The sequence below is a fragment of the Euprymna scolopes genome, chromosome 12, assembly GCF_053919585.1.
Source record: "Euprymna scolopes isolate OS-2025 chromosome 12, ASM5391958v1, whole genome shotgun sequence".
NCBI lineage: Eukaryota > Metazoa > Mollusca > Cephalopoda > Sepiida > Sepiolidae > Euprymna > Euprymna scolopes.
In genome coordinates, this window is record NC_136493.1 from 150,103,786 (window position 1) to 150,129,248 (window position 25,463).

Here is a 25,463-nt window from a genome sequence, read left to right on the forward strand (position 1 = left end):
AGGGCATACTGATGAGATTTTCCAGGGTGATGGGAAGCAATTCTCCTTAAGACAACGTTTAAACAGTTTTGTAAGGATGGGCGCTAGTTCTGGTTGAAGTTTTTTTTAGTACTATAATTGGAATACCGTCAGGGCCGGAATCAAGGTTTTTGATTAGCTTGGCAACAACACGTACAGATATTTGTATATCACAGCGTGTTTTTTGATACAGGAGGAAATATTGGGGGTTGGCGGCCTTGATCGCAAAGGGTAGAATTAGCTGCAAAGTTCTTGGCAAAGAGTTTGGCTTTGTCTGATGCTGACGAGATTACCTCAGGTCAATTGATGATAGTTGGGATGGAGCACACGCTTCTGTTCAGGATTCTGTTTGCTATTTGCCAAAACTAGTGGGAACCAAGCCGCTGTTCAGCTACTTTTGACTTGACGGACTGAGCGTACAACTCTCTTGCGTTCTTTATTACTTTCTTACAATGGTTGCTGGCAGTCCTGAAAGCAGCTATAGTCTTAATACATCTATTACATTGGAAGCAATGGGAAAAGTGATTTCTGTGCGCAATGGCAGCAGCACATTCTGGAAAGAACCACGACTGACTGTTAGATTTTTGCTGGAATTGTGAGTAAAGTAATAAGAAGTTTGGTAACTTAATTCCTGTCAATTAACCAAAATGTCTGGTGCTTATTATTTTATTTACAATTACAAACGACTGATCACATTTTTAATAGTTTCTAAGCATTTTATGTTTTGTAAATAGTGGTTACCAGTAAAGTAATGATGGGTCTGATACTGTACTTCCCATCTATAAATACATTGAAAACATTGCAAAGGCTGCTGCAAAGAAGGTGGATTCCCTCTATCATGCTAGAAGGCAACTAACACCTGAGAATATCCTGTACCTTTACGAGGCCATTCATTTGGGCTGACGCATCTACCATTGGTCTCTCCCTCTTAGATAGGATCCAAGAAAGAGTTTTAGGTCTCACTTTGTCAACTAAGCTCTAACCCCTGTCCCATCGCCACAATGTTGCATCTCTGTGCCTGTTTTACAAGTATTTTAATGGAGTGTGCTCTGATGAACTCGTTACACTTGTGTCCTCTCCACATACATATCCCAACAAACCTGCTTAGCAACAAAATCACACCCCTTCACTGTTGAGGTCCTTAAATGCCAGAAAGCTTTCTACTATGTTTCTTCCCTTGAACAGCTAGACTTTGGGATTCCCTTCCTGCTCCCTGCTTCCCTGATTGTACTGATATGCAGAAGTTTAAATGTAATGTAAACCAACGTCTTGTTAATCTTTTCTAGGTATGGTCTCAAGTGTTCAAGCGGTGATATGTCTTGTTGGGGGGGGGGGTGAATGTGAGGAAAAAAAAAAAAGATCTCTGATGTCTTATTACTTTATTCACAGCCAATAATCATGGAACTTTAAATTTTTTGATTTGGTCTTGTTTGGTTTGGCTGAATACGTTTTATAGGAATTCAACTGTTTAGGGTTATATAATGTGAAAACAACACATATTCTAAACAATTTTATACACTTAATTGAACACAAGGCTCATGGTGCTTAGCTTTTGTCACATTCAACTCTTCGCTCATCTCCAAAGCCTCTATACATGTTCAGCAGCTAAAATTTAGGATTTGTTTTACAATCCAGTGATTAACAAAAGTGGTAAAAAATCAAATATACAACAAATAAATGTTACTATAGCGAATAAGTTACTTTACTTCATAAAAATTACTGCATCTTTTTTTTGTTTTTAAATAGTTTTAAATGTTTTTTTTATTTCATCTCAAAAATATTAACTCTCTTTACAGCTTTTAAAATTTCCAAACAAAATTACTGCCGTTTTGTTCAATTTTTTTTGTTCAATTTTTTTTTTTTTTTTTCAGCCCGACTAGCCTCGTTTTCGGTTATCACTATTTTTTTTTTTTGGGGGGGGGGTATTCGCCCTTAGAGAGTCCTGTCCAGGCAAGGAAAGTTTTTTTTGTTTTTTGTTTTTTAGAGAGAGGGAGTAATTTTTATTTACAGCGGCCGCCACTACCTCCCCCTACAACAAAATAAAATTTTAAATGAGAGAAAAAAAAAAAAAAAGAGGGAGATTTGACCCACCTCAAAAAACGGTGAGGAATAAAAATAACACTCCACTCTAAAACAAACTTTCCTTATGTGTACGGGACTCTCTAATGGCGAATATGATTTTCAAGACATTTTCCATATCTTTCAAGGTAATAATAGAAATAAGGCCTTTTCAAGGCAAAAATTCAAGGACTTCAAGTCTGTACAAACCTTGTTGTTATAGAATCGATCCTCTATTGATTATTATATATTGCAATAAATAATTTTTCAAGTTTGTATGAATGCTATGTTAGTAAGAAAAATTAAAATAATGGATCTATCAGATTTCAAAAAAGGGAAGATTGTCAGTTCCCATATGACAGCTACTACTAACAGAAGTGGCTAAAATATTAGCCAGACTGAGAGGAACTGTTTCAAAGGTATTGATAGCCTCTAAAACAGAAAACATCCTCTTCCAAACAAAATTATGGAAGAAAGCTGAAGTTGTCTGAAAGAGATTGTAGAGCTTTTGTAAGGATTATGAAAAAAGAGCACAAAGCCACAGACCCCAAAATTTCAGCAGAGCTTAATTAAATTATCTGGACAATCTCGTTTCAACAAAAACTTGTTGACCAAAAGATTCACACGGCTGGATTTCATGAGAGGGCTGCCACTGCTTTTGATTATTTTCCATTATTTTGTCCAACTTACGTATATGATTTTTTACAGTTCATGACTGAAGATTTTGTTGGCTTAGTCAAACTTAGTCAAACTTAGTCAAACTCAATGTTGTCCTGCTGACAAATTCAGTTGAACACTGGCAAAAGTGGCAGAAGAAAATCTTGGTTGAAAACTATAAAGGCTAACTGAGGTAATCACCGTGGCTCATATATTTAAGAGATTTGTGTGGATAAAGTTTTTCAGGTCAGATGCCAAAACCTGTACCGTACTCATTTGAGATGCCATCTGAATCAGGAAAGGTGCTAGCACAACCACTCTTAAGTGATAACCAATAGAATAAGTAATTAAGGGTTCATACTTTTCCCATAGTCGTATTAGGGCTGCAATCCTGTGAACTGAACTCTGGTGAAAATCCAGGTGGAGTTGGCATCAGGATCCATCATACTCTGGTCATCTCTACTTCTACATGTGACAAGTAAAGACATGCGAGGTGCAGAATCACACATCAAATAGAGTGAGAGCGACAACATTGCTTCCGAGCCATTCTTTTGTGTGTGCGTCAAATCTTCCCCAATTTTGTACACAACTGTTGAGACTTGTTGTTATTGGTGTGAATGGTTAATGAATAGCTGCAAATAATGAGGAGGACTTCATGCAGACCGGACTATCCTTAGGCATGTACTTCCAAAAATTCACCTTTTTACGACTATATTGAAGGAGTTAAATGCGGGTGAGAAAAAAAGAAAATATGATGCTATGAGCATAGTGAAAAAGAACAGTAGTGTTCCTCATTCAATCTTGGGCAATGCCAGGTATTACTGCTAGTAGTAAATGAAGAAAAAAACAATTCAATGTGAAATTATCAAAGTGACTTTGGAGGAAAGAAAACACATGCAAATATACAGTAACTAGCATTTCAGCCCGGCGTTGCCCGGGTATTTAGATGTGTATGTTGAGCAAAAAAAAAAAAAATTGGTAGTAGGCTCGAACCCATACCGCAAAGGAGGAAAAGAACGGGGTAAAAGCTAACGTTTATGCTGTTACGACCACCGCCAAACTGGAAGCGACATTTTTTAAAATTAAGGCTAGACAATCTAAAGGAGAGGAGAACTTTAAAAAATATCGGCGAAAAAAGTGACCCCCCCCCTGTAGAAAAGTGCCTAGTTGAAGGGGAAGATATTAATGTTTTTAGCCAATTTTTCGATATTTATCATATGAAAGGTCGAACTTTAAAATGATACTGATCTTGGTAAAATCCGTCGCCTCTATTGAAAGTTTAAGGCAGACATGCAAACAGACATACATACATATTTATATATTGGTAACTAAAAATTTTCGACCCAAACTGATGAAAAAGCTTGCCCTATCTCTAAATACCCTTTATGTAAATTTCAAATATTTAGACCAGAAATTGTCTGAGTAATTTGAAAGAGACCGTAGAGGTCAATTTTTTTTTTACTTCGACCTCTATTATGACCCCTTAAAATTTATTGTTTTGGGCTCAAATCAAGTTATTAAGTTAGATCCATGTCCAAGGAACCTATATCTAAAATTTCAAGTGCGTAGACCCAAAATTGTCGGAGGAGTTTGGCAGAGTTCTCAAAGGTCAAATCGTTGAAATTTGACGCCTTAATCGCCAAATTTCTGGCCAAAAACCGATCACATCGATTTTCCCAAATCTCAGTACCCTGTATATCAAATTTCGAGTCTGTAGACTAAAAATTGACAGTTATTGCATAGGGAAATGTACACAGACACACAGACACAGTCACTTTTATAGATATATAGATTATAAGAGCAACTAGACTCATAAAAAACAATTTCAAAAACTACCTGGCAGATATACTCAGTGAACCAAGTGCAAGACAAATACAACTACTTGTACTTAAAGGGACGGTTAGAATCTTAAAAAGAGCTCTTGGTTGGAGTATCTGAAATAGCAGGTCAATATCTGGCATTCGGTAGGATGTTCCATCCTTAAATAAAAACGAAATAATAAAATTGAAAAAAATAAATCAATAAGACTAAGGCAATATAGATGGAAAATTACCAAAAGGATATCTGGGCAATGCCGGATGACCTTACTAACAAAAGAAAGAAAGAAAAGAAAGAAAAATATACGCTTCACAAGAACTGAAACTATGAGTTTTTTTGTTTTTTTTTGTAACCTCTTCTCTCCACTCTTCTTAGATAACAGGGAACCTCTGAGGGGAAATGAGACAAAGTAAGTTTTTGTCAGACCTTCGAGATCAGGATTCTTCAAAGAAGGTGTATTTCATACTACCCCCACCCACTCCCACCTGCCACAAAGATTACAATCTACCAGACTAAGAGGAAGAATCAAATGTTTTCCTTTTTTTGTTGTTTTTCAGAGAAAGAGAGAAACAGGAAATAGTTGCAGCAGTAGAAGAGTTCCACCTAAACTGGCAGATTCAAGTTCATATATTATCGCCAAGAGAAATCTTCAATGCAGCAAGTTAATAATAGTGATATTAACAGCCTTCAGGGCATAATCTGATTTAAACATTGCAGAAGAGCCAAAAAAAAAAAAAAAAAAAAAAAAAAAAAAAAAAAAAAAAAACAAAAGGAAAAAACAAAAAATAGAAAAATATATGTTTTGAAGACACCTATAAGATTCCAAAATGTAATTCTAGAGTGAATTCTACCTAGAGGTAAGGAGTTCAATCTTTAACGAAGAAAACTGATATGAAATATCTTAAAAGAAAAAAAGAAAAAGTATAAAATCCAAAAAAGCAGTCTACTCTTAAACTAAAATGGATGTTAACACAAATCTTGATGTTTATTCCTCTCCATTATGGCCTGTGGTCAAACTCAGAAATTCGATGCTTAACCAAATGTAACATTCTCTCCATCTTCGAGTACAGTATTAGAACAATTAGGTGTCAGCCAAGAGAAGTAACTCCTACTTGAAAAATGTGGAGTTGTCTGCCCTTGCCTCAAGAATTAGTTTTGCAAATGGGAAAAAAAAAAGATTTGTTTGTTCAATCGTGTTTCTTGTTCAATAAATAAATAAATAAAATGAATTGACAAAAAAAAATCGGTTATAACAAAAACGAAGTTCACACAATAGCATATAAAAATGCCTGAGTAGTCCCACCGATATTCTCCAGTATAGGTGCCACAGATGTGTATCACTGTATGTATATATAAAAAATTAATGTCTGAGTGTTTGTTCCCTGTCGAAAGAACAGTTAAAGAATCCCCATCTATTGTATAAAATTTACTGAGGAAAACAATGCAAATGGTTGTAATCTTTAAATGCACTCCGATGGTATAACGTCTATAAAATTTGAAATATATTCTATTTTTATGAAATTAAAATCATATACATATATAAAATTTTCAGGGAAGACAATAGAAATGGTCTGAATTTCTAAATGCTTTCGCAACCTAAGAAAACTATGGGAGTCAAACCTCCTCTAAAATTTCAAATATATTCTGTTCTGATGAAATTTATATCATGCTTAGAAAATTCTCAGAGGAAGACAATGGAAGTGGTTCTGAATCTCTTTGCTACACTATATGTGCCAAATGTCTACATGCCCCACCTCTGGTTTTCGCCAGATCACCAAAGTTAAGCAATGTTGAGCCTGGCCAGTACCAGATGGGTGACCATTTGGGAAGGCTATGTTCCTTCTGGGAAGATTGGATGTGGGTCCAGCACCCGCCCCCTGAAAAAAGAACCCCTCGCTACAAAAGCATCTACAAATTGTTGTAGATGGCCTATGCCCCTTTAGGGGCTCAAAGGTTATGGATAGATGGATGGATATATATATATATATATATATATATATATATATATATATATATATATAGTAAGTTATAAAAATATATATGGCAATTAATTCCGTGTTTCATTCTCATGAGAGCTCATCAGGCATAAGCCTGACGAATTCTCAAAAGAATGAAACGCGGAATATTCTGTGCTTAATTGCCATATCTATTTTTATAACTTACTACCTAGCCCTATCTATATATTGAGCACTGTTGAAGTAAATACTGTCAATTTATGCATAAAATTATATTTTCATATATTAATTTATGTGATTAAATGAAGTAGTCTCTAATGATTTAATTTATGTGATTAAATGAAGTTTCTCTAATGATTTAAACTCGATAGATAACGACAAACTTCCACCCATTAATATGGGACGGGAGATTATCATCAAAAGTGTCCTGAATTGTTAACTTAGCACCGGACTTACTACTTAGATTTAAATAAGTCATTTGTCCCCATTCCCCCCCCCCCTTTTTTTTTTTTTAAATGGAGAGTAGATAATACAGTGGATGTGTTATCGGCAGCTCCAGTAACTCTCGCTTCTCCTATTTTGTCATTCAGTCCTCATTCAATGAGTGATTTTTCTGACAAAGGGCGAAGAAAAAGCTGCTTAAAGGTCGGTAGTACTTGGTGACCAGTAGTCTGAGATGTCAGAAATTTTTCTGTCTCTGTCTGTCCTTGTGGCCATGTCACTAGTAAGGGTGCTGGAGGTAAATGTTTGTCTGGGCTGATGTTATCCGCCTGATAGTCAGGGACCCGAACCTTGGATTAACCACTAAGGAGGCTGTCCTATCAGCAGGCGCAAAGTACTGGGACTGCTGTATTGCCATTTGGTGAGTGGATCTGGACCATGCAGTAGTCTCTGGTGGGGCCTCTCGATGCCATACTAGTGGGTAATTGTTACGGCTTTACCTTTTCGTGTGCCACAAAAAAAAAAAAAATTTCCTGTCTTTTTCTCTCTTACTTTCCCTCTCTGTACTGCTCTAACCAATTATGCCGACCTATTCCACAAATCCCCAAACCTCAACATGAAATATCTCCAGAATAAAAACTCGATTAAACCTAGAACCCCATCTTTCAACGTAGACCCCTACTACCAGGTCTCCTTCTTCAACATCAGGGGTCTACGTTCCAACCTTCCAGAGGTTGAAACACAATTACAGGAGACGAAACCGGACATATTATTTCTAAGTGAAACTGGAATAGGGCCGACCACTTCCCTAGATGAGTTCATAATTAATGGATACTCAAATTTAACAGCTAAATCTGACACCCAAGATCGTCATGGGCATGGAATATGTGCCTACATTAAGGATGGCTTCCCATGTGGCAGGGATATCTCTAGAGAAGATCCTAATTTACCCTATATGTGCTTCAGGGTTGCACTTGCTAACACCACTGCATTTATATTTGCCCTCTATAGGCCCCACAACAGCGGAGTTACTATCTTTAAGAGCATATCTGAGAAAATAGACCACATACTGTCTGCACATCCCTCGGCTAACATCCACATATGTGGTGACTTCAACGTCCATAACGTGGAATGGCTGACCCATTCAAATAAGACAGATGATGAGGGGAGGTTTTGTCATGATTTTGCCATTGCTTATGACCTCACTCAGATTGTTCGCGAACCCACCCGTGTGCCCGATACATCCGGTCAATATGCAAGCCTCCTAGACCTTTTTCTCTCAACTTCCCCTGAGCTGATACCACTCCGTCGTATCAGTTAAGATAAAAACGAAATGTAAGAAGCCCCCAGATGTACCCCTCCACCGTACTGTATACCGATACTCTATGGCTGACTGGGATAGCTTCCGTACATTCATATCTGATTTACCTTTGCACTCCATGTTTAAAAAGGATGTGTCCTCTATAGTATCAGATCTGACCGAATGGTTAATTGTAGGCATAGACCAATTCATACCATCTAAAAAATTCCAACAAAAACCTAACAGCCAGCCATGGTTCTCCTCAGAATGTGCTGCTGCTATCGCACACAGAAATCACTTTTTCCATAGCTACCAACGTAATAGATGCACTGAGACTAAAGCTGCTTTCAGGCCTGCCAGCAACCACTGTAAAAGAGTAATAAAAAATGCAAGAGAGCTATATGCCCAGTTTGTTAAATCCAAGGTAGCTGATCAGCGTCTTGGATCCCACCAGTTTTGGCAAATAACAAATAGGATCCTGAACAGAAGTGTGCGTTCTATCCTAACCATTATCAATGGACCAGAGGTCATCTCGTCAGCGTCAGACAAGGCCAAATTATTTGCAAAGAACTTTGCAGCTAATTCTACCCTATGCGACGAAGGCCATCAACTCCCCATATTTCCTCCTATAACACAGAACAAGCTAGGTAACATACAAATATCCGTGCATGAGGTCGCCAAGCTAATAAAGAACCTAGATTCCAGTAAAGCAACTGGCCCTGATGGCATCCCAATTATAGTGTTAAAAAAGCTTCAACCAGAACTTGCTCCCATACTTACGAAACTATTTAAGCGCTGCCTTAAGGAGAAGTGCTTTCCGACTCCCTGGAAGACCTCATCAGTTTGCCCTGTATTTAAGAATTCAGGTGATAAGTCATCTCCCTCTCAATACAGACCTATAAGTCTCCTGTGTGTTATGAGTAAGTTGCTGGAATCCATATTAAATAGAGAAATAGTCAACCACCTCAGCAGGAATAACCTTCTTAGTGACACACAATATGGTTTCCGCTCTGCAAGATCTACCGCAGATGTGCTGACGGTTATATCCCACAGGATTAGTGAATCTCTTGACAAAGGCTTCCTTTCTAGGGCAATTGCTCTTGACATATCAAAGGCCTTTGACAAGGTATGGCATGAGGGTCTACTTCACAAGATTTCCAGCTACGGTATAACTGGAAATGTTTTCTCAATCATTAAATCATTTCTCTCCAATAGGCTCATAAGAGTAGTGGTAGATAGACAAAAATCGGAGGCCTGCAATATAAATGCTGGAGTCCCTCAGGGGTCAATCCTGGGCCCAACTCTCTTCCTGATCTACATCAATGACCTCCCTAAACACATACTTAAATCATTCGTTGACATCTATGCTGATGACACGACCATCTACGGCAACACATCAAAGGCTGTAAATGACAAAGTTCTCTCTGATTCTCTCTCCTCTGATCTCGAGCGCGTGGTTCAGTGGGGGAAGATGTGGCTGGTTACCTTTAATGCATCCAAAACCAAACTCCTATCCTTATATCATCAACATTCTGATCCCCAGCTGGCATCAATTGTGATGGATGGCTCTCGTCTGGGTGAGGCCCCGTGTTTTGACAAGCTTCTGGGTTTGACCTTTACTCCTGATCTGAAATGGAACACGTACATCAAGTCTGTTGCCAAGGTCGCTGGAAAGATGGTGGGATCCTTCTACCGCTCCAGAAGATATCTCACTACTGATGCGATTCTCTATCTATATAAAAGCCAAGTACGTCCAAGGATGGAATACTGTTGCCCTATCTCGGCAGGAGCTGCTAAAAACAGCCTATCCTGCCTTGACAGAGTACAAAATAGACTTCGTGGCTTAGTGGGGGATGCCCTTTTCTCTACCCTGCAACCTCTCTCCCACAGAAGAGATGTTGCGAGCCTGTCCTTGTTTTATCGTTATTTCCATGGCAGATGCTCGTCTGAACTCCAATCTCTGGTCCCCCCTCGCCAATCTTTCACGAAAAACACCCGTCTAGCTGAATCCACTGTGAAAAATTTCCCCCAATCTATATCTGTGCCTAAATCAAAACGTGGATTCCATGAACAAAGCTTCTTTCTTAGAACTGCACGCCTGTGGAACTCTGTTCCGTCTGCCTGCTTCCCTCCAGACTACAACTTGGATGTCTTCAAGTCCAATGTTAACAAATTCCTTATGAACCGCCCCCTCAAGTAAACACTTCAGCAAATCTCCTCACTAACGTAATGTACTTGCAATAACCCTTATCCCTGAGTTGCTTCCGGGCCTTGATAAGTGGTGATCACATGGGGGAGAGTGGTTTAGGCAGCAGAGGAAGCAGATTGGAGTTTCGGCTCTCTGACAACCAGGGTTCGAGATGATAGGCTTGCCTTTAATAAAAGATTGACGCTTCAAATCCATCTTGTTGTTTATCGATGCATCTGTCTGCAGTGACCACTTCCCAATGAGATGGCAGACCAACGTCCAAGAAGATATCATCCGCTGGCCCAGGCAAGCAGGTATGTACACATTATGTTATTTACACATACATGTCTTGAGACCTTCCAAGGCAAGAAACGGGGTAATGATAAGAACACACACACATAACAGTGAATTGCACGTAAGAAAATATGTAAGAACACAGACACTGAAAAGACCCTTAGTAGTAAAAGTAAAAAACACACTCTTAAAAGACCCTTATTAGTAGCAGTAAAAAGAAAATGAAGAAGTAAATGAAATAGTAAAACGATTGATAATAAACATGCAAAAGCCTTTCATTTAACACAAAAAGAAAGTCTGCAGCAACAAATTCGCTTAAAGCCAGCTTAAATTATCGTCCCTAAATCAGTTTAAAATATCCACCAACAGGCAACAAAGCATCTCTAATCGTAATTGTTGTTCCAGGTTATACAGTATAACATTTAGTGCATATGCCATGACTTTCTCGTAGTGATCGTCAGGAGCTCATTAATCTCCACCTTTATGGTTTATCCAATCGAGAAATCGGCCACAGATCGAAATGTGATAAGAAAACGGTACGAAAGACTGTGCAAAAGCACCAAAACACCAGCAGTGTTTGTGACGCCCCTAAATCTGGTCGTACTAGAGTTACTTCTAACAGAGAAGACAATGCTATCAAGATTGGCAGCCTAAGAAACAGATTTTAAACGGCTCTCCAAATCCAACAACAGTGCAATCTTGTTAAAAAGTGCTCTCTTTCTACTGTCAAGAACAGATTAAAGGAATTTAATTTGCGAGGATATGACACAAGACACAAGCCAATGATTTCTGTAAAGAACAGAAAGCGCTGTCTGGACTTCGTCAGATGCAATGAAGATCATGACTCGTCAAAAGTGCTTTTTAGCGATAAAAGCAAATTCAATAGGATAGGCAGTGATGGTAGGCAGTACATCTGTTGTAGGAAAGATGAAGAATTTAATCCTAGGTGCTTAGTTTCAACGCTGCAAGTTGGTGGATGTTCAGTTTTGGTGTGGGGAATTATTAGTACCAATGGTCCAGGGCCTATAATTTGCTTGCAAGGTCGAATTAATTCGACCAAGTACATTAATAAGGAATTCCCAAAAGATTGCAGGCTGTCAAATTGCAGAAGGGCTGTGCTACTAAATGTTAACTAGTTCATTGTGTTCCTATTGTATTTGTGTTGCGTTAATGTCTTAAAGTTACATTTAAATAACAATTTTCCATTGTGCGGACTTTCTTTTTGCCTCCTCAAGTTGAAGTTATTTTTTTAAATTGAAGTGAACACTAGAATATTTCCATTAAAAGTCAAATATGAACAGGTAAAATATAGAGGAATAAAAGGCCAATAAAATGAGGTATAGTTTGTTTAAACAGTTACATTAAATTTAGCTTAAATTTGCAGCCTTTCTTTTTGCCACCTGTATATATATATATATATATATATATATATATATATATATATTTCTGTGGAAATATATTTTATTTCTTTATAATATATACAAATCCTTATTTAAGAAGCTCAATGTAATTAAAGAGCAATATAGTGAATGAATGACAAAAGTCTATATTCCAAAGTTCATGATGTTGACCATCTTATAATTTATTCCTTTAATTTAGTTGACATTTACAATTCTTAGTTTATAATTATTGATGTTATATTCATAAGTATGCATACACAAATTAGAATTAATAAATTTACTAATTTTTAAATAGAACATTCTGGTAGGAGATTCATAAATTAATAGAACTTGTTAGTAAAAATAGATGGGTTTAGTGACTTTATTTCTAAAATTCAAAATGGTGTAATGGAAGCATTATAAGCTTCTCTTCCAAATTTTTGGATTTTAATTATGTCAAAACGCAATTTGCTTGTAACGGATTGATTGTTGCTGTTTCTTCTGATGAGTTGAGGGCAAAATAGATTCACTAATTGATATAATAATTAAGTGATTGATTTTGTGCTACAAAACAGATACTGTAAATGTCAACTGAATTAAAGGAATAAATTATAAGATGGTCAACATGAACTTTGGAATATAGGCTTTTGTCATTCATTCACTATATATATATATATATATATATATATATATAGGTAGTATCCATTCACCCCAATCATTTTGGTTAAATAAAACAGACAACTTTTACTTATTATCCATTTATTTAATTGTTCAACTTTTCTAATATGGTTAGGTTAGAATTATCAGCATAAGATTAAAATAAACATATTGTACTTTCGATTTTGTCACAAATAACCGTACATCCAGGTTTCTACTTAAAAAAGTAAAGTGATCAACCGTAGTCGAGAGTGACCAGAAGACATTGGTTACTACACCCGGATTTACGGAAAAGTGTTATATTTTTTCCAGGATTACTCCACTTAACCTTGATCCTCATCTTATAATGCTGAGTGTTTAAGCAAAGGGGCATCAAGAATCATTTTTTTGAGTCATTAGTATGACTTGATCGAGGATTGAACCTGGGTCTCATGATCCATTTGTGAACACTCTAACCATTATGCTTTAAATGATAGAAAAAAAAACATGAAATGAGGTTCAAATTATGTACAACATGAACGATCATATTTAAGCTGTTACAGATTTTAAATGCATAAAATTGTCTGCCATGTAAATCTGTTTCAAAAGAATTCAATAAAAGCAGCTTAGCATGTTACTACCTCAAAGCTATTTAAATAGGTCCGTATCAGTTTCAAAATAATTCCCGTGTGTGTGTGTGTGTGTGTGTGTGTGTGTGTGTGTGTGTGTGTGTTTTCTATTAGCAGCTAATTTCAAATCCAATCCTCTTAGGTTGTGTACTCTTACGTGGGGGGCATCCAATATCTATGACATTATTTCATTGTTATTTATATGCAAAATTAATCTTCTATGTCAAATACAATTTGTGTAGTAGTAGTAGTAGTAGCTTTTTAAAAGTGGCAAAAGAGCGAAAATGAGTAAGAGAAATATAGTGGAAGGGATAGAAAGACAGAGTAAGAGTGAGAGGAAATTATTTCTAATTGTTGACTGGTTAGAAAAGCCTACTTTTCTGGGTTTTTTATTTGCAAATATGATATGATATTTCGAATTGATTAGCTATTCCTAGATTTATGATACAGTCCGGTATAAAGAAGTTTAAGTAGTCTGACATAACAGAAAATTTGTATGGGTATGGAAAAAAAAAAATCCAAATCATCACCCAGAACCTAGCAAAAATTGAGTCACAACGATAAAAGATTCAGAAAATTATTTAAAAAAAAAAAAAAGCTAAAGTACGTTAATCTCTGAATACACTGTGTTACCTATGTCTGGATGAAAAATAAGAAATTATAGATTTAGTGATAGGGGAAAGCTACATTTCAAAAGAGTAGAGATTTATATCAATTGCAAACACAACAAAATATACAATCTAGAAAATGCTAAGAATGTCTTTGAATCTAGCTGATTTGAAATAATGATAGCAAATATTTCTTTACAATTTCAATGTATATTCCAACCATGAGATCTTTTTAAGATTTTGACCGTTCCTTTAAGTGCAATTGTTTGAATCTTTTTTGTACTTGGTTCACTGGGTATATTTACCAGGGAGTTTTTGAAATTCTTTTTTAGGAGTCCAGTCACTCCTATAATTACTGGAATGATAGAGATCTTCCTAAAGTTCCAGTTTCTTTTCATGTCGTACATAAGACCTTGGTGTCTCATTATCCCCCCCCCAGCTCTGTTTAATCCAGCATCATTGGAGATATTAACTTCTGCTTATTGAAGTTATATTCTTCCTAGGCACCACCAGGACACGGATCCTGCTAGTATTTATATAGAGAAATTTGTACCGTGTTATTCAGTTGCATCACATTCATTAATAACATGGAGAAATGGACGAATCTATGTCCTATTATTTATGGACAAAATAGATAATCAGAATTCCCACAAATTGTTTATCTTCAAAAGGAAATGCAAGAATAATTTTGGGTACCTACACCATTTTGATTTGTGGATGTGATAAAATGTTTGGTTACTGAACATATGTAACAATATATAAACTAACATATGCCATGTTGATTTTATGATGTCATACAATCGTGATGATATTCAACAGATTATCTATATATCTCTATATATAAAAAAGGCAAAATGTGTGTGATCATTTCATGGATGTCTCGCAAAGATTATTTTCGCCGACACTCCCGGGGGAGAGGGGGTTACTATCGCTTAGAACTGTTTATATACTCCCTAGATAATAATATCTACAATTTGGGAAAGCACATAGCGTTTAGATTTACTGACAGCGACTTTTACAAAATTATTGCTGTTTTGGCTTCTCACGTGTTGATTGGGCTTTTTCGTATAAAAAACAAAACTAATTCAAAGCTAATGCTGTTCTCGGCATCGCGCCGGGAAACATCCAGAAGCAATCAGCTTTGATCAATGTGGGGCCAAACTCCTTATATCAGACAATTGCTATTCAATCTGGACAATGGGGAGCTGGTTTCCCCCACATCTTGGGGAAAAAAAACAGTCAAAGTTGGGTAAACAAACCCAAAACAAACCCGCAGCAAAAGTTAACTGCGCAACTTCTATTTGACCTCAATAATGAGGTCAAATAGAAACAGATGAGTTAACTTTTATTGCGGCCACGTGTCAATTCTGTTTTTAATACTAAAATAAATAAATAAATTCAAACGTGTTTCCATTAGTATTTCGCGGTGGCCAAATGGTTAACATTGCATGTTTTTTTTTCACACTTTAATTTCCAACTTTGCCTCAAGGGTTCCGGTTCGATCCTCATACTTACCAAAACTTTTTATGTTTTTTATTTTAACACCCCCCCCCTCTCCAGAGTTTGATTTAGCCAAAACCACACACACCTCCAAACACCTGGGCAACACCGCATACCCCCGCTAGTCTATAGCATTTTTTGTATTTCTCGAAAAGGCTTTTTTTCTATCACTTAGAATTGTTTATATAGCCCTTAGATAATAATATCTAGGATTTGGGAATGCGGGTTGCCTCTAGATTTATTTACGTCAACTTTTATGAGATTTGCGCTATTTCGCTCTGTCCCCATGCCTGTCCTGCTTTTTAGTATAAATACAGTGAAACTAAATTCAAACGGATTGTGTTCTCGGCTTTTGCCGAAACGTCCAGAAAGCAATCAGCTTTAATCAATGTGGGTCTGAACTCCTTACAATCTGGACAATGGGGAGCTGGTTTCCCCCTCTCTAAGATCTTGGGAATGGAGAGCTGGTTTCCAACAATTGCTATTCAATCTGGACAATGGGGAGCTGGTTTCCCTCCCCCCCAACATCTTGGGGAAACAACCAGCCAAAGTTGGGTAAACAAACCCAAAAGCTGTCCCGCAGCAAAAGTTAAGTCCACTACTTCTATTTGACTTCATTAATGAGGTCAAACAGAAGCAGCAGAGTTAATTTTTATTGCGGCCACGTGTCAATTCTGTTTTTAATACTTAAATAAATAAATTCAAACGTGTTTCTGTTAGTTTTTTGCGGTGGCCCAATGGTTAACGTTGCACATTTTTTTTTTCACACTTTAATTTCCAACTTTGCCTCAAGGGTTCAGGTTCGAGCCTCATACTTACCAAAACCTTCTTTTTTTTTTTTAACCCCCCTCCCCACCCCTCCGGAGTTTTGATTTACCCAAAAGCACACACACCTCTAAACACCCTGGCAACGCCGGGTACCCCCCGCTAGTCTCTCTAATATATAAAAGGCAAAATGTGAGTGTGTGTGTTTGTATGTCTGCTAAAAACTTTCGACAGACAGAAAAAAAATTAACAAACTTGATATCATATTAAAGCCCTACCCTCCGGACGACAAATATCGAAATATTGGCCCAAAAGGACCATCAGAAGTGGGTCAGCTGATCGATTTTCTGCAGGGGGGGGGGCCAAAAGTTGATATGCTGTAAAACAAAACCAACTCGTAAAACTATTACTGACGGGGTTCTACAACAAAAGATCCAAAAACTAAACATAAAAACGTTCTTAAGGCTTGTTATTATTTATAACAGAACGGAATATTCGTTTCTTGTATTTCGCTGAATATCCTTTTGAAAGAATTAACATTAAAAAAAGGGTGAATTATCAATTTTATTTAATAAAGTGACAGCTGATTCTATCATCGCTTTATCATCCATTATGCAAAGAGTTAAACTGTTCGCATATGTCGCTGTTTGCAGCAAAGACATTTTAAACTCATTAGAACTTCTTACATATTGAGGCGTTTTAAAAGAAAAGTATTTAAATATTTAAAAACAAATATTAACAATAAATAATAAACAAGTATATATCTATAATATAGAGCTGAATGTGTGTGTGTGTATGTGTATCTGGTCACGAATAGGCTCCTATATGGTTGAATATCTTAAACAACTGATTACATATAATGATAGATGTATCGAGACACAGGAATGGGTATGTTTGATCTGGCAGAACGGTGGTTCATTAAAATTGTGGGGTCTGCGTTCGCGCCTGGTCCACAAAGTATGGAAATAAAAAATTTAAAAATTAAAAAAAAAAACGTTTACAAGTGTTTTGATATAGATGTACATAATAATACTTTGATAAATATGTTTTAACTTAAATAGGGATGATATAATAAAATTGTGGGGTCTGCGTTCGCGCCTAACCTCCATAGAATGAAAATAGGCACAAACTTTAATAAAGACTTTTCATATCTATCTGCGTAAGTATACTTTGATAATTATGTTTCAGTTTGAAGAAATATAGTATAATAAAATTATGGGGTGTTCGTTCGCGTCTGACCTCCATAGAATGGAAATATGTCACAAAGTTTAACAAGGTTTTTTAATATAGATCCACAGAATATTGTGATAAGTGTTTCAGTGTGAACAGGTATGGTATAATAAATTATGGGGTTTATCTATTTTATTTTTACTTTCATCATATTTTGCTTTGATTTTGATACCCCCAAATTCGAAGCTATCTCGTTACAACTGTTCCTTTTCATAACCTATCATACTTTAATAAATCAAAGTCCATTTTCTGTAGGCTGTTTCTGAACCCAGTCAACGATGGGTACTTTTGCTAGTATATATATAAAAGGCAAAATGTGTGTGACCATTTCGTGTATGTCTGGCAAAGGCTTTTCTCACACACGGTCCCAGGTTTGTTACTATCGCTTACAACTGTTTATATACCCCCTATATCATAATATGTAGGATTTGGGAACGCAGGTCATCTCTAGATTTATTTACGTCGACTTTTATATAGATTCGCGCTATTTCGCTCTGTCCCCTGTTTGTCCTACATTTTAGTATAAATGCAGTGAAATTAAATTGAAATGTTGTTCTCGGCTTTCGCGCTGCTTTCCCCCCTTCCCACCATCATCTGGGGGGAAGTGAAAACTAAAAATAACGATCCCACGATGACCTCATTTAGCGTCTTCCTGTCAATCAAACCTCTTTTACTAGCTTTATAAGTCTTAACTTAACAGCTAATCAATTACTCTCACTCGTGGTCGAGACGGTTAAGTAATTCGCTTTGGTTTCCGCCTCCGTGTCAAGGCTTCCGGGTTCAATCCCTCCTCCCGACCAAAACTATTTTTTTTTCTTTTACACCTTTAAACACCCGGGCAACGTTTTTTTTTTATTACTTCGCTTATTCTTTAGTCTACCCCCCCCCCCATACACAGGTTTATTTATGCCATTTTTTCCCCGTTTGGTTTTGTTTTTTTTGTTTTTTTACATCGTCTTTTTTATAATATTTAAGCAGGATTATTAATTACCCCCCCCATACACACACCTACAAACACCATCCGCTAGTCTATGTATATAAAAGGCAAAATGTGTGTGACATTTTATGTATGTCTCGCAAAGGCTTTTTTCGCCGTGATTCTCGAGGGGCTTACTATGTCTTAAAACTTTTTATATACCGTCTAAATCATAATATCGAGGATTTGTGAACACACATCGTGTCTAGATTTATTTACATCGACTTTTATAAAAATCACGCTATTTCGCCATGTCGCCTGTTTGTTTGACTTTTAAGTATAAACTAGCGAGGGGTACCCGGCGTTGCCCGGGTGTTTGGAGGTGTGTGTGTAGAAACTCCGGAGGGGTGGGGATTAAAAAAAAGAAAAATGTTTTGGTAGGTAAGTATGAGGATCAAACCCGAACCCTTGAGGCAAAGTTGTAAATTAAAGTGTGAAAAAACACAAAAACGTGCGACGTTAACGATTGCCCCACCGCGAGATGCTAACGGAAACACGTTTGAATTTATTTAATTACTTGGATTTGGCAGGTGCCCGTTTTAATGAGTTAATGAAGTCAAGTTTAACTGCGGGATTTTTATTTTCCCAAGATGTTATAGGAAAAAGACTAACCCACATGCGGCGAGCAACAAATGTTGAATATTTATCTTCCCGAAATCGAGCAAATTAAATAGACAGGCGAGCTTCGTTGTTAACTGTGAGATATTACGATTTATATGTGATATAAAAAGTTGTGAAGCGACCGACCGTTTCTCTGAAAAAAGCCTTTTGTAGACATACAGAAAAAGCGAACACACATACAAACATACATTTTCGCTTTTATATTTATAAAGTGAAACTAATTGAAATGTTGCATGTTCTCGGCTTTCACGTCGGAACGGCCAGAAAGCAATCATCTTTTGATCAATGTGGAGTTTCTCCTTATATCAGACAATTGCTATTCAATTTGGACAATCCCCTTTAAATGGGGAGCTGGTTACCCCCACCATCATCTTGAGGGAAGCGAAAACTGCCCCGCATTGAAACAAAGTAAATAAACCCAAAAAAGCTGTCTCGCAGTAACTAAAATACTGCCACGTCATCGTAACGCTCCTGCGATGACCTCATTAAGCGGCTACCTGTCAATCAAACCTCTTTAACTCACTTTATAACCTTTAACTTAACACGTTAACCAATTTCTCTCACTCGTGGCCAAGATGGTTAAGTGGTTGGCTTTTGTTTCCACCTCTGCGTCAAGGCTTCGGGGTTCAATCCTACTAAAACTTTTTTTTTTTTAACACACACACACCTCCAAACACCCAGGCAACGCCGGGTACCCCCCGCTAGTAGTATATAAAAGTATACATTACAATAGAAAGAATTTTTTTTTTAAATTCAATTCATAACATTATATAATCAATTCTTAATGCTGCAATATTTTAAGTTATAAATTTATTATATTTTTTACTAGAATATCTTGTCCTTTTCTTTTCCAGTTTTAACAAGTAGTCCTTTACTTTTCCATGTTAAAGCTTAACCATATTACTTTTCATGCTCGCATTTTTCTATTGTAATCCATGATTTTTCCAGGCTTCCAGTAAATTTACTTGTTCTTTGTTTAATTTCAATCTTATTTTTTTTTTGCCCCCATAAATATAACATACACACATGTAATACCAATGTACGGCACTCATTTGATTTCAATAAAATCCCTTAATTATCTTCCTTTCATTCTTTCATTCCCCATTTCACTTGTTACTTCTCTTTTTTTTTTGCGAGCGGTGAATTGGTAGCAACAGTAGTCGCTGAAGCGATGTGGTTCCTATGGAAACCAGTCCTAAAAAATGTCGCTCACTTTTTTTTTACAATTTTGAACACCAGTAAATTCATCATAACTTTTGTTTTACTGAACGAAAATTGAGAAAATAATGAAAAAAACATCTCATTAATCATTCAAACACGAGATATTTTTTGTTTCAAAACATAATATTGAATTTATTTGCATTTTTTAGATACAATATCATTGTAAACATAAAAAATAAATGTAACCTCAGCATATGTAATGGGTATTCCACCACCACATATCAGGCGAGAAGTCATCACCAGAATAGAACGGTACAAACAGCTTAACGACCACAGGCACTCACTGTTTGGCCACCAATCAGTGAGACAAAGACTAAAATCTCGCAGTAGCTTCATCAATATAGAGGAAATCGATCCCAGGCAAGTTGCCTCCTATAGGATGGAACGATGGCAAGACTATAACAGCAGGAATAAAAATGAAGCCCTACCAGACCCAAAAGAAACACTCCCCCAGGGTTCAAACCATGGTAGAAAAAACTGGGTGACTCTAAATAGAGCCAGAGCCAAAGTAGGCAAAACAAAAGACAATCTCCACAAGTGGGGCCTAGACGCCTCGCCTTTATGTTCATGTGGAGAGGTACAAACGATGCACCACCTTAGGGAAAACTGCTGATTGGGTCCTCATTGCTCAAACCAAGACCTTAAGGAGGCAAACAGCACCGCCATGCGATTGGTTGATTTCTATTGCCGCCAATGTTAAAATTTCAAAGAATTGTAATATACTTTGTTCAGATTTTATAAATTGAAATATACGTGATATCAGGTATACAAAAAATATTTTCCTTCATATTTTTTTTCAAAAACTACATTTTATATATAAACTAGCGAGTGGTACCCGGCGTTGCCCGGGTGTTTAGAGGTGTGTGTGGTTTTAGGTAAATCAAAGCTCCAAGGGGGAGTTAAAAAAAAAAAATGTTTTGGTAGGTAAGTATGAGGATCGAACCCGAATCCGAACTCTTGAGGCAAAGTTGGAAATTAAAGTGTGAAAAAAAAAGAGTGCGACGTTAACCATTGGGCCACCGCGAGATGCTAACGGAAACCCGTTTGAATTTATTTAATTACTTAAATTAGCAGGTGCACGTTTTAATGACTTAATGAGGTCAACTTTTGACTGCGGGGTAGCATTTCATTTAGTGCGGGAATGCTTCTTTTTTTTTTATTTTCCCAAGACGTTGGGGGTAGGGGGAAACAGCTCCACTTGTCGAAATTGAATAGCAATTGTCTTCTGATATAAGGAAATAATATTTCCACATTGATCAAAGCTGATTGCTTTCGGGCATTTCCGGCGATCGAGACCAGAAAAATAACGCAAGAATTAGTGTCGCTTTTATTATAGGAAAAGGCCTAACCCACATGCGGCGAGCGAAAACTGTTGAATATTTATCTTCCCGAAGTCGAGCAAATTAAATAGACAGGCGAGCTCTGTTGTTAGTTCTGAGATATTACGATCTACTTGTGATATAAAAAGTTTTAAAAAGTTGTTAGGCGACTGACCGCTTCTCTGAAAATAGCCTTTTGTAGACATACAGAAAAAGCGAGCACACATACATTTTCGCTTTTATATGTATAGACTAGCGAGGGGTACCCGGCGTTGCCCGGGTGTTTTTCGGGGTATGTGAAAAAAAGTCGAAGCGTTGACGACGTGCAGTTGGAAAATAGTAAAGTGTTTTAAAAAAAACAGGTGCGCATTTTTGATTGACGTGACGGCGATAGGTATTCAGCAGTTATTTTGTGTGGGACAGTTTTGAATAAATGGGTTTGTTTGTTTTTAAAAACCTGCTCCCTCGTCTCGATATGACGAAGTCGACATTGAACAAACTGGCTTTCGGCCTGTGATTAGAGTCGAGTTTCGCTTTTTTTTATACCAAAAAGCGAATGTAACGCGTGCCGATGCGGGAAATGTGGAATAATTAAGGTTTGAAAGTCAATAAAATTAAATAGAGAGGCGAGCTCCGTGGATAATTCGTAGATATTACAATTTATAGATGATATAAAAAGTTTTAAAAAGTTGTGAAGCGAGCAAGGGCTTGTTTGAAAGAAGCCTTTCGTGGACATCGAGGAAAAGCGAACATACATACATACATACATTTTTGCTTTTATATTTATAGATTGATCCAAAACTCACTAAGCACTAAAAATTTCGTGAAAATCTAACCATTAGTTGATTATATTTATAAAACACGTGTCTACGCATTAAAAGTGGCCACAAACATTGTTTTAAGGCATTGAAAATGTAAATACGATTTTAGTCTTGCATTTTTATTATTTTTGTATACTGGAATTTTATTTTTTATTTATTGGCAGTTTATTTTAGGCTTCTTTTGAATAGTACAAAACTTAGAACGATAATATTAACCTATATTAAATTACATCGTCTTACATAAGGTTAAATTCTATGGTGTGCTTTGGAGGTATCTTGTGGCCAATAATTAAGAAAATGAGTCTTCCTCCCATAAAATAAATGTTACAAAACAAACTGAAATAGTACTTCACTCCACCTGTTGGTTGGTTGGTTGTTTTTGTTTTACGACATATCAACCTTTTTCAGATTATTTAATGCCGAATCCAAAGATTTTGAAGAAAATTCTTTTAATAGAATATACAGGGTGACCCCCCCCCTCCAAAAAAAAAAAACGGGCCCCAACTCTAATTAGGCCCCATTTCTTAGTGTTTTGTCCGAATGAAATGAAACTTTGGTCATAACTAGTTTATTATATTCAAAACATCACATCAAAACACTAGGGTCTTTGGCCTTTTTTTTTTTTCGTTCTACAGCATATGTTCTAGATGGCCCCCATTTAGCTTTTTTTTGGGGGGGTCACCCTGTATTTGCTGTTTTCAAGTCGATTTCTATTTAACCCATAGTTAGGACCCTAACAGGTACTACCACTCCGGGTCAGAGTGGACCTGGGAGCAATGGTAATTAAAGGGTGGCTCCACACTCCCCAAAGCCCGCAAGCTGGGGACTCACCACTGGATATGGTTTAAGGTCATATCCAGGACCACTCCACCTGTACATGTAATACATCGTCTTACATGTAATAGAAACACTTAAAGGAGAAATTTGCTGAGTAAAAATGAAAATACAAGCACACAAATTTTCCGTTAAAAAAAAAAAATGAGCACCCTCCCCCTCAAACAAAGGCAATAAAAAATGTTATCGACAACGCTGAAACCATTGGTTGTTTGTTTTCCATACATTTGGGTTCTAGTGGTGCCTGAGAAATTGGTCAACAGGAAAAAGGGCAATGTTGGCAAAGTAGGAAAATTATGCAATTATGGAATTGATTGAACATAGATTTTAGAACCTTTCGTATGTTATTATGGATGATAACGACTACCAGTTGTCAACATTTCAGCTTTTCACAGTTGTTATTTCTAACAAATATTAGGTTTTAAAATTTTGTCCCTTAGTTTTGGACGCTACTATATATATATAAAATGAAAATTACAATTGAATTTACCAAAATGATCCAAGATGGTAAAATTAAAGTAAATTATAAATATTAAAGAATTAATATTTATAAAATTATCCAGACTATCCATTCATATGTAATCACCTTTTTCTTTACCATATTCCCTCTGCTTAACTTATTTTGTTTTCAAGTAAGATCTTTGACTTACTTGTTGTTTCATCAAATACTTCTGCATGCAAAATCCAATCCCGCATTTTGCTAATTCCTACCCTCTGATGAGAAGGAGAGTATTTCTTCGAAACTCTGCGGATTAAGGACTATCCATTTATCTAGTGTTTCCTTTTCAGATTAAATATGTTTTTAACTCATTTCAAAGTGTTTTTAACATATTTTATTAACTGTTTGCTCATATATATATATACGCAAATTGAATAAAATCACAACCTACATGAATAGAAATTCACTTTTTTTTTCTATTCATGTAGGTTGTGATTTTATTCAATTTACGTATATATGCTCTGAAAACTCTTTTGAAAATTCATTGAGCTGAGATTATAATTGAGTTGGTATTATAGACAATTATATTCTAAACTTGCAACAGAAAGGAATTGTTGATAAAATAATATATATATATATATATATATATATATATATATATATATATATATATATACACACACACCTAATTTTAAAAAGTAAGTTGATAGAGTGTTAGATGAAAGGAAAGAACCAGTAATTAAACGTAAAAAACCAGGGAGAAAAGAAACCGTAATTAATCTGTTAAAAAAAGAAGTAAAAGAAGACCCCGATGCAGTAAAAGCAGAATTCTGACACCATGTAAAAAGATGCGGAAATTCTGGTCTTACCATTTTTCTGTAGATGACAACTGTGTTTATTGGCCTCCTCTTTGATGAGACGGTCAAACCAAGGTAGCGTGTTGGTACCTACACATGCAACGGACAAATTATACATGCACCACAGAGTGGACACGCAACAGTTCCAACATCAGTAAACTTAGTAATAATGCATTACTTGTTTTGATTGGACTATTGTTCTCATTTTCAGTGTTATGTTTTTTCACACATACAAAACCATGGCAAAGAAAACAAAAACAACTCCAAGAATATAAAACCATCTACGGAGCCAGTAACTTTTCTCCTTTCTTTTCCAAGATTCCTAACAAAGGTTGGAGGCTACACTGACCGAAACGCTGCACAAATAACACTCAAGATGAGAACAATAGTTTGATCAATACAAGTAATATAACAATCAGCCCTCATTTAAAAAATTCAGAACTGTTAGCAATAATGGGTATACAACTACTGTAGTGAAGGCTAGTACTAACACCACCAAAGTTTTATTAATATGACAATTCATAGGAAAGATATAGTCTCGGTAAAGACTGCTTTTTATTTTAATTGAAATTCATTGAGATGAGTATTATTTATTAATTTTTATTTATTGCGGACTATTATCCTCGGGGCCCGTGGCGCAGTTGATAGAGACGTTGAATTTCTATGGTTCCCGGTGAGAATTGTCTGTAGATAGCGGTTTCAATCCTACCCAAAGCCGTTTACTTGGCCAAAACGTGGTGAGACAACAACTACAGAAGGCAGTGATTGCTGAGAATGCAGTCAGGAGATTCAGAGTTTCTATCCCGTCACGGTTACCACCTGATGAAGACCAGAGGAATAGTTGGCCAAAACGTTGTGAAACAACTAAGAAAGGATGAGGATAATAGTCCGCAATAAAT

The 25,463-nt window shown here is 36.4% G+C and overlaps 2 protein-coding genes across 9 annotated transcripts in view; one reads left to right on the plus strand and one right to left on the minus strand.

Annotated features, from left to right (window-relative positions):
- The window catches only part of LOC145291545 (uncharacterized), an 84,155-nt gene extending 77,914 nt beyond the window's left edge, over positions 1-6,241 (plus strand). The window contains exon 3 of the transcript XR_013869456.1: positions 5,109-6,241. The gene's annotated coding sequence lies outside the window, so the exon portion shown is untranslated. The remainder of the gene's footprint in view (positions 1-5,108) is intronic.
- The window catches only part of LOC145291542 (uncharacterized), a 459,128-nt gene that overhangs the window by 54,000 nt on the left and 379,665 nt on the right, over positions 1-25,463 (minus strand). For 6 of the 8 annotated variants that reach the window (XM_080137554.1, XM_080137553.1, XM_080137547.1 and 3 more), the window contains one exon: positions 24,577-24,654. The exons of the other annotated variants lie outside the window; for them this stretch is intronic. In XM_080137554.1, the coding sequence (XP_079993680.1) occupies positions 24,577-24,654 (78 nt within the window). The remainder of the gene's footprint in view (positions 1-24,576; positions 24,655-25,463) is intronic. 8 annotated transcript variants of the gene reach the window in all.